We start from the raw sequence: 10003 nt of genomic DNA on the forward strand, positions 1-10003 counted from the left end.
AAACTATGCATGATGGTGCACTTGTTCTTATAGGATTCATGTGGTCTCTAAGTGTTCTACTATGAATATTCTTATTATTCTCATTATGATGTGATTGATTATCTTCTTCGGCCATATTTTCTGAAAATGATGAGTAAATCTAAGATCTACAACTCCAGATATGATCCAATTACCGAATAGTGTTCCGGTTTGGACTACACCGACATCTCTTTTCTAAGTTTGGTCATTTCTTTGTCCTTTCAATTTCAATTCTTAAATTCATGAATCAATCATTTCATTTATATGATAAGCCTGCATTTAAAATAAATATTTACTATAAATTTAAGGTATCTTATATTATTATATACGTTATTATAAAACATGCTTTAGTTAAGGAGTTTTTTATGCTTCAAGTGCAAAATGATGATATAAAACCTTGATAAAAATATACTTTTAAGTACTAATCACCCTCCATGGCTTTTAGTTATTAACCCAACCATCTAGCTCTCCCTCCATGGCTTTTAGTTATTAATCCAACCCTTTAGCTTTCCCTTTACTCGCACTTGTAGTGGAGTGAACATGCAGCTAGGCTATGTGTTTTTTCCCTGGGCGGAGGGAAGGGTCTGCTGTAGTTGTTGAGGTCAGTTTTAAGAAGAGGAGGGTCACTATCTCTCTTCTTCTCAACTCTCTACTCACTCAAGACAGCTTGCATTAAGTGGTCTACTGGTTTTTCATAAGGAGAAAGAGAGGTTCAATTGTAGCAATGGCTTCAAATGTTTCTAGAGGAGAAGAAGAGTCACCTTTTCTCTCTCCTTATATTTATAGCCCCTATAAGTGTGCTGAGGTGTTTTGAGGTGTTTGGGCACTAGACCAAGGCTGTCCTTACCCCTCTTTTAGGTTATCTTGGGCTGGTTTCTACTCCAATTCTATTCTAGGATAGGCTGGTTCAATACAAAGTTTTGTTAGGTTTTACAATGTTGCTATCGATTTAGAAATCAACAGCCGAAAACTATAGCGTTGTCAATTTAGAAATCGATAGTCAAAAATTGTGCCACTATCAATTCAGAAATCAATAATAAGTAACTGTGCCGCTGTTGATTCAGAAATCAGCAACCAATAACTATGTCACAATTTAAAAATCAGCAGCAATGGTGGAGTCATTTCTATCTTTAATTTACTCTTCTTCTTTTTTGTGTTTACAGCATATATGAAGCATTTTGAAAGGACATTTATGATGGGGATTGGGTCTTCCTAAATCTTCAGCCTTACAAATAGGGCAATGTTATGTATAGGAAGAATTTCAAACTAAATCCTAAGTATTACGGCCGCAGTGCATCTTGTGTTCCATGTATCGATATTAACATAGAAGGTGGGAGATGTGGCTATAGTTTCTCAGGCTCTACCAATTATGGATGAAGAAGGTAGAGTCAAGGTTTATCCAGTAGCCATTCTTGAGAGGAAGCTTATGAAAAAAGACAATAGAGCCATAGTGGTAGGTTTAATTCAATGATCCAACTCATTTCCTAAAGACGCAACATGGGAAGAACTAACAGAAATTCAATTGCAATTTCCAGAATTCAGTATTGACCTTTAGTTGTTAAGCTTTGTAGATTCTTGGGTCAAGAATCTTTTAGAGGAAGGGATATTGTTACGTCTCGGGTTGGCAGAATAAAGACTGTTGTGGGAAGGCAAAGAGGAGCTGCGAATTGAAAGCATCAGGGACACGCAATCTGCTGTCTAATTGTTAGGATTCTGTTAGTTAGAAAAGTTTCTGTTAGCAGAATTTGTTAATTAGTTAAAGTTAATTGGATTAATCTGTTAGTGGTTGTAGTTGATGTTGATCCATATAAAAGCACAGTATATGGATTATATTGAATAAGAAAATATTGAAGTCCACATTCAATCTCGTTTCTCTCTTCCGCATTCTTCTTCTGTTCTCCTCTGCTATCACCAGTTCTGTTCTCTTTCTCCTATTTTCTCAATTTGTTAAGCTGATCTTAACAAAGATGCAACTGATATGATGGAACAAGGTGAGGCACCATATATAGCATGCACATGGGGACGTGATGCTGTTGTGCTCGGATTAATAATTAGCATGGACAGAGAAACAAAAGTTCAGTGCCAAAGAAGAGGGTTTGTTTACATCTTGAGGCACCTTTTCGTGGGATGTTTTGTGATCCATCATGAATATGGCTCATTGCAAGAGGGTATGGTGAATAATTGTCTATTGGTCCTCTTGCCAAATGTGCGAGACCAAATAATCAATGCAAGAAGAACGGGCGGAGAACTGAAAGTTGAAGACGATGACTTATTTCGAGATGGAGAAAAAGCTTGTGGGGAAGGTGGCGGCCGGGTTTAATTTGGCTTCTAGGGTTAGAAGAAGAGTTTATATTTACACCTTTCTTTTTCTTTTTTTCTAGTATTGGTTGAACTGGTTTGATTCAATCTGGTTCAATTAACCAATCATCTGTGGATGCAATTTAAGTTTGCGATACAAGTTTCTTCATTCGTGAAAAATCAGGGTAACTCCAGGTTCACCAACAAACATCTTTTAGGTGGTCACATCAAGGCATAACCTCTTCAAATGACCATCTTTTGTTGGTTCAAGACTAATTTCCTAGACCCAAAACAGCAAGATTTGAAGTTCACAACTTCACCTTCAAAAGAGCTATTGTACATGTAATATATTTTAGACACCAGCCTGCATTTTCTCCAGAAGCCCGAGAATTATTAAGCAATGAACAAGCATGGTTGTAAACTCTTCTTAATATATTTACATTTTCTCCATCCCATGAACAACAGCTAACAGGCAGGCTAGTATAGGAGGTAAGCTGTTTTGGTTGAGGTTGACGAGCTCAATGGCAGCTATCAAGTTGGTTCTCACGTGGTACGCCCTCTGCCTTAAACAACTATGTTCCTCACTGGACATGGAATGGCTTTCTTGGGGTAGATGTTCGGTTTTCCATAGATTGCAATCTTTGTTTCAGATGAAAAACTTCAACCTGCATGGCAGCATGATAAATCCAGCAGAGTGTCCGTGAGATAAATTAAATAAGATTTAAAGCAGAAACAATCTCATTTAAACCCGCCGTTGCAGTTGTTTCAGGCAGTGGTTGATACAATCATACAAGTTACATGTCTCATCCAGGACTATAGTGATGTTTCTAAGGTTAAACATTAAGATTTGATCATATGAGGAAGATACCACGAGTATTAACAGGAAGGATAGACAATTGATTTAACTGGACCACTATGCATTCAATCAAAAAATGGAGCTGGTAACCTGGACTATTTTAATGTTGGAATTTAACCCCAGGGGAAAGTACAAAGAGGAATTCGAGTATTCTCTCTAGAGTGCTAAGGCATGGGCGGCAGTGCTAAACTGGACAACTCAGCTAAAAAGATTCTGCTAGATTTGGTGTTTGATGCACTAATTAACCATTTAAGACAGAATGGCTGTTCAAAATAGCAAGATCATGAATTAAGACAGTGAAACATCTATCACGAAGAATAAATCTTTTGTTATTCCATTCACCAAACCCAGTATTTAGTTTAGAATTATTACCTGTAGTTGGAATGCTCTTGCCCTTTCTCCTGCAAGGACTCCCCTAGTTGAGTGTAGCTCCTACGACCCATAGCCAATCAGTAAAAATGACTGAAAAGGACCAATCATCATGATATGGCCACTGAAAAAACTATCACAAGTATAATACCTTCTGAGTATCATCCAGAACTGCCTTCAGGAAAGCCACATCATGTTCAAGCCTTACATTGTCAGAATGGACAATATTTGATAAGCTGTTGGCCTCTTCTTGAGCTAGCTCAACACCAGCCAGCTTTTCTTTCAACAAATCCATCTCTCTCACTGAGTCTACCAGCTTTTTCTCCATCTCTTGTCTGCTCTTCAGAATGGAAGATAGGTTTTTCTCTGCTGCTTCTCGACCTGCCAATGCAGCTGCCAGTTGTCCTTCAAGTATACCATTCTTTCTTATTAGAGCAGCTATTTTTGTTTCGTACAATTGATATATACTTGCACGAGCCCCTCCTGTTGTACAATCACTATCCAGCGATACTACATCCTCGTTATCTACTGAAACATTTCCAATTCCTTGGTTGTGGGAATTAGGAGTTTCCATTTCAAATATGCTAGTCATCTCTGCATTGATTTTACCAACTTGATTGTTAGGCTGGATTGATATATCAGAATGATTACTTTGGTGTTCAGCAGCCTGAAATCAGCATAATGACTGTGTTAATGATAAATATAAGCGTCTCTTGCAATCTTACCCTCAGACAATGGCACAGAAAGGAAAGGAACAGTTATACAGTATTTTCATTCTCTTTCTTCTCCATGGGTGATTTGACCAAGATATTCATACCTTCCACAAAGTTTAACAGTAATACTTTTTTCTTCAATGTAAAATAACCAAGACAACAAAATTTAATTGCTATCAAGTACAAAGAACATCCAAAACTGACTTTGGCATTGTTTGAATTCATAAATAGATGAGGTTAAAAAAATAAAATAACAAAGACAGTAAATTGGTGAGAAATATCAGCTTACTGGCGATGAAGAATTATCATTTTCTAAGTTCCTTGCTGTCTTAGCAGCTATGCGGTTTTCTTCCTCATGGTGAAATTCCTTGCGATGGGAGACATTTCTGGAAGCAGAATTTGGATCAACAAACAATGAATCTGACAAAGATTTCCTCCCAGAACCATGTTGTTCAATTGCAGATGCCAGATTCTGTCTTGCAAAGGAATCAACTGAATGCTGAGAAGAACCAGTACCAAGTTGAGCAGCCAACACTGTAGATGACGAGCGCTTTTCAAACAGCAAACGACCAGGGCCTTTACCAGGAGCAGAATGACAAGCTGTGTATGATTCATTCTTCTCAATGCCCATTACTTCAACCTGTAATAAAACATTGAGGCAAAGTTAATAGTATAGCAGATATGACTACAATCTCCAGCTAACCCCAAAAGCAGAAATGATGTCCATATCTAATAGACATTTCAGTCACTAACCTGATTTGATGGCTCCTTTTTACTTCCACCAAAAGCAACAAGGAAATCCTTTTCCTTGTGCTGCACAAGTACCAGGCTGAAACCCTGAGATAGAAATAATATTTTTGACAGAACCTATGATAAAAAGAAAAAGGAAAATGCAAAAGAAGTGCATCCTCATGCTCTACAATCTTGAAGAGATATTGTAAACAACAAATCTTGTGATATTAAAAAACACTTGAAACCATACTGAAAAGAGTGTCTTTAACCCAATATTTTGAAACATTTATGAACACAGGATTCTGAGTCTTGTGTTACAGCATTCTCTGTGATGGCTCAGGATGAAGATCATTTTGCCAACATTTAGGAAATAATACTAAACAATAATTTTTTAATACACATCGGAATGATAATAAAACTCAGAAAATCCACCTAACCTTAGTGTGATAAAAAATAAACCCACCTAATCTTGATTAAATTTGTTTCATATGCATGTCAACATTGCATTTAGAGTCCGCATCATTAGAGCATTTATGCATCAATAACAAGTTCCTTGTGCGCATCATTCATTTCCCATATTTACCTTTTTCTTTCTTCAAGGGAATAAACACCAAGAATTTATTCACAAACAAATGATGGGAGAGGCATATGCATACATAGCATCTGACTGGTTGAGGCTGGTGATTGATACACATTTAGAACATTTTCAAATGGGACAAGGCAAATGCATGGTTATCCAACACAGATTGCTTTAAACAAAATTCAACCTATTGTTCCGCATAGCAGCAGGAATTGGTATTCTTAATTTCTTATAGTCTACAGGCTATAGTTCACCCCCTCAAGGCAGATGAGCATTGAATCCACATCTTTGTGGATTGCTCACCAACTAATAAAAGTGCAAGGATCGGTCCTCTTATGCTTCACCTTGTTGGTGGTGATAGAAGATGGGGGTGATGCAAATGCCACGGACCACTCCATTTTCAATATATCATAAATCAAAGTTTCTGAGTGCCCTGTAGATATTAAAAGAAACAGGATTCAGCAATATAAACAGAATACCAATGAAAGCTACTTAACTTTTTTGTAAAGAGAAACACAGAGAAAGAAATTAAGTAAACAAAGCAAGCATGCTAACAAGTTATGATTCAACTTACAAAGGAAACACCAAAATATAATGCAGTAAGATACATCAAATCACCACTACTATGAGCTAGAGATACATAACACATGGCATAAAAGCTTATTTATCCTATAACACTGACTCCAATCACTATCAATCAAACCAAGAACTCCATTATTGATGAATAAAACATGTTTCTTCCTTTGAAGTTAAACAATTATGAGAACTTTAGGATTACATATGTAACTCTAACACATGCAGATGCATATAAAGTTGCAATTTATCAGAAAAAAAAAATATCAAATGATGGAAGGAGAGCATTTGCTTCTTAGCTATGAGGCATACGTTTTTTCCTACTTCCTCCCCCTGCAATGTACCATTTAGTTCCACATAAAACTCCACAACACCCAGCCCTTGGTGATGGATGGAAGCCCCGTATCTTTGTTCTCGACCATACCATCTGAGAAGAAAGATTTTACATATCAAAATGTAATATGAGATCTATTTGTTTAGTCTGCAATAATCAACATGATGGAATTAAGAATGAATTTACACACCGTCTCAAAATCAAGTGAATATAAGTCATTCAGAGTCCGGGACTTGGAAGTTCCTCCAAATATAAGTAGATTTTTATCATCATAAAGAGCTGCTACATGGTTGGATCTCGGAGATGGTCCAGTTCCTCTGTTCAGACAAAGCAATGGCTATTGAAACCTTCATGAATATCTATATTGTATAGATTGGTAGATAGGGCACCAGAACAAAACTCACGTGCAATGCAGAGGGAGCCACGTGAAAGACTTGAGATCAAACATGTGCAGATCATTTAGTTTTTTCCTTTTAGCATCTTCACCCCCAAATAAAATTAAAACAGAGCTTGCTCGGACCACTGTGTGACCATTGCGGGCAATCTGCATTAAGAAACAATTTTTTGTTAGGAAAATACATGTCAGTTTGTGTAGAGTTCCACTTTTTCCCCCACTTTGGTTCAGATTTTCCAACAAACTGCAATCTCAAATAGATACATTGAAGAAATAAATGAGGAGTAACATGCTAGGGCTTGTAATGAATTTCCAGTAACAAATCTTTGGTCACAGAGGTCTGAATATAAAATGTCATAACAAGCTAGATTGTCTGTGAGGGTACCGGTATATCTCCCTTCGCTTCAACAAGTGACCAACACTCAGTTTCTGTGTCAAATGCCCACACTGCAAAAGCAAGTGTAATTCCAGATCATGCATGAAAACCAAGGAACAACAACACAGTTGTGGTAAACACAGAGATCTAACCAGAAATGCGGTCACTTGCTGGATCAGTTTTTCCTCCAATAAGGAGCGCCTTCTTCCCCCAAGAAACCTAAGGCAGACCAACAGCAGAAAGAAACTTCAGCCACTAGTAGGTTTCAAAGCTCCACAAGATGAAAAGCTTCTGCATAGCAACAGTAAAGAAATGCAGAAGCAGCTACCGGAAATTCTTCATTATGGAGAAAAAACAGCACATGTCAAGTAAAGCTCATATAACATATGCACAAGGAAGAGAAGATAATAACCTTTTTTATTCCATTTTTCACTCAATGGATCTGTCCTTTTATGTATTAAAATTTTAAATAAATGTATCATACTGGAAAGCTTGGAGAAATATGTTGCTTGTTTCATCCACTCTCATTAGGATTTCAGTTATTGTCTTATGGATCAATCTTCTAGACTCAGAACAACATATCGTCACTTAAATTTTCTTTGCCGGGCATCAGTAACTTTACTACTAAATGTAGTGAACGTGAACATTTGTGATAAAAATTATTTCTATCATTTTGAAAATAATTAGCACCCCAATTTTTTATTTTTTTTTATCTAAATGAGTATTTAACCGGAAATATCATCCTATGCCAAGAAACATAGAGAAACAGTAAGGTTCAACATTAAAGGATGCAAGGCAAACCAAATGCAGTTAGAATGCTAGATAAGCTACATGACCATACCAGACAGTGGCCTCTGCAAGCAGGGATCTTCAATGGCAAACTGCTGGGTGACAAGTAAAGCTTTGATGAAATTGAAGTCCAGGTGAATTGGTCAAATTTAAGCACCTGAAAAGAGAGGAAAAAAATGCATATCAGCCTCCATACCAAAGTTTGCAAATTCCTGAAAATTCAAGAAATTCTAAAATGACATATTTGAATTATCACAGTCTAGATTGCCAGGTGACACCATTTTCTTGGAATGTAAATGATGTGTCTTGTTTATTCATTAAACTCTGGACGCAGTTATCGCCATTAAAAAACAATGGCATGCGAGAAAACAATCTACCTGTACATCATCTAACAATCCACTTCCAGATTCTCCACCAACCACTATCATCTTATTCCCAATGACGGTTGCTGCATGCTATTCAAGGAAAAATAAGCGAAGTCCCAACTTCCAACACACCACAAATAAGGAATAAAATTATCAATGCACTATATTAAACACTCCAAACAAGAAAAAGAACCCATTAAATAACCTTACATTGAAACGAGGGGTAGGTTTATCCCCGGAAATAGACAACACCATCCAGTTCTCAGCATTATTCCCTGCTGTCGAGCTACTAATCACCGGCGGAGCAGAAGAGGAGCAATGATAATCAAGGTCATCAGAATTACTAGCAGTAAGTGCAACATCTTCACTCTACACACACAATTCTAACATATAACCACAGTGCACAAATCCCATTAATCGCAATCGACAAAAACACGAGCTCAGAATCTTACATTAGCATTATTATTACTAATAATTCGCTTTGGGGGTCTAATAGGACTCCTAATCCCTGGTGAAGAATCAGAGAGTTGCACCTTCTTGACCCTGCAAGTAACAACACATCATTGGCATTTAAGTTTAGAAAAAAGACCATAAACAATCTAACTTCAAATCCCAACTGAAATCTATTGTCTTCTACAACTCTCAAATCAATACATTAATTTACAAAAAATAAGAATGCAACGATAAAAAAGATAAGATAAAAAGAACCCACCTGCCAAGTTTCATGCGTCTTTTGGAGAAACCAAACATTTTTGCTCAAGAACAGATCTTTCTGCTCCACTTCAACAGCTTAAAGAACCCTTTAGAAATGAGAGAAAGAAAAGAAAAAAGGAATCAAGAAAGCAGCTACATTACCATCAACAAAAAGCCCCAAAATAACCTCCAACACATACTAGTAGCCAAGACAAGCTGTGGAAGTAGAATCCACTTAAACAGAAGAAAGAACCAAAAAGACTTTCTAGTTGTTACAAACTAACATAAAGACACAGAACAAGTTGTGTTTGGTTGCCAACGAAGAGGAACGAAAGATGAGACAACAAAACGAAAGGACTAATGGTGGTGTATTTTACTAAGAAAGAGAAATGGCAGACCGGCAATAGATGATGAGGATGATATGTGTACAAGGGCGGAGCCAGAAATTTGTAGTGACTGATTTCTAGACTCACATGTGGTTGGTTTTATTATTTAAAACCTCATGAAAAATAATTAACACTTTATATATATATATATATATATATATATATATATATATAAAACAATATGTATTTTTTAGCAGCAGTTTGCACTGTTCAGAAAGAATCATTTGCCTTGCCCATTCACGTTGTTTATGACCCTTTTTTACCTTTAATATCCTTAATTTTGTTTTTATTCACTTCGGTTATCAAACTTATTTATTTATTTACAATTTTATTATCAAAAAGATATATTAACATGATTTTACATGTAAGATGTATTAACATCTTGTGTCGTGTAAAATATTTTACTAATATAAATTATTTTATATGTAGAATATTATTTTATAAAATATAATGGTAATATAATAATGATAATAAAAAAAAAGATTATAATAGTGGTAAATGTGAAAATGATAATGATATTATAATTA

At 36.2% G+C, this 10003-nt stretch overlaps 1 protein-coding gene across 4 annotated transcripts; it reads right to left on the minus strand.

Moving 5' to 3' along the window:
- Positions 1-2469: 2469 nt before the first annotated feature.
- Positions 2470-9518, minus strand: LOC105116995 (acyl-CoA-binding domain-containing protein 4-like). Of its 4 annotated transcripts, none has more exons than XM_011014523.1 (17): positions 9468-9518; positions 9110-9197; positions 8850-8940; positions 8608-8766; positions 8410-8487; positions 8085-8189; positions 7396-7462; positions 7253-7314; positions 6878-7017; positions 6664-6790; positions 6452-6566; positions 5911-5999; positions 5008-5091; positions 4544-4894; positions 3693-4208; positions 3545-3604; positions 2470-2981 (listed from the first exon to the last, which is right to left on the minus strand). In XM_011014523.1, exons 2-17 carry the CDS (start codon positions 9145-9147, stop codon positions 2898-2900), a joined length of 2166 nt encoding a protein of 721 aa, XP_011012825.1. In that variant the 5' UTR covers positions 9148-9197; positions 9468-9518; the 3' UTR covers positions 2470-2897. The 4 variants fall into 4 exon arrangements, with proteins under 4 accessions (XP_011012825.1, XP_011012823.1, XP_011012822.1 ...); XM_011014521.1 differs by having other exon boundaries at positions 9291-9516; XM_011014520.1 differs by having other exon boundaries at positions 9110-9516.
- Positions 9519-10003: the final 485 nt, after the last annotated feature.

The sequence above is a fragment of the Populus euphratica genome, unplaced genomic scaffold (assembly GCF_000495115.2).
Source record: "Populus euphratica unplaced genomic scaffold, PopEup_1.0 scaffold1139.1, whole genome shotgun sequence".
NCBI lineage: Eukaryota > Viridiplantae > Streptophyta > Magnoliopsida > Malpighiales > Salicaceae > Populus > Populus euphratica.

Excerpts from the sequence above, each read along its gene's own strand:
- LOC105116995 (XM_011014523.1), bottom strand. The coding sequence starts at position 9,147 with ATGTTTGGTTTCTCCAAAAGACGCATGAAACTTGGCAG. Across the intron at positions 8,488-8,607 it reads AACCTACCCCTCGTTTCAAT|CATGCAGCAACCGTCATTGG; the intron begins GTAAGGTTATTT and ends TTCCTTGAATAG. Across the intron at positions 6,567-6,663 it reads ATTCACTTGATTTTGAGACG|ATGGTATGGTCGAGAACAAA; the intron begins GTGTGTAAATTC and ends CTTTCTTCTCAG.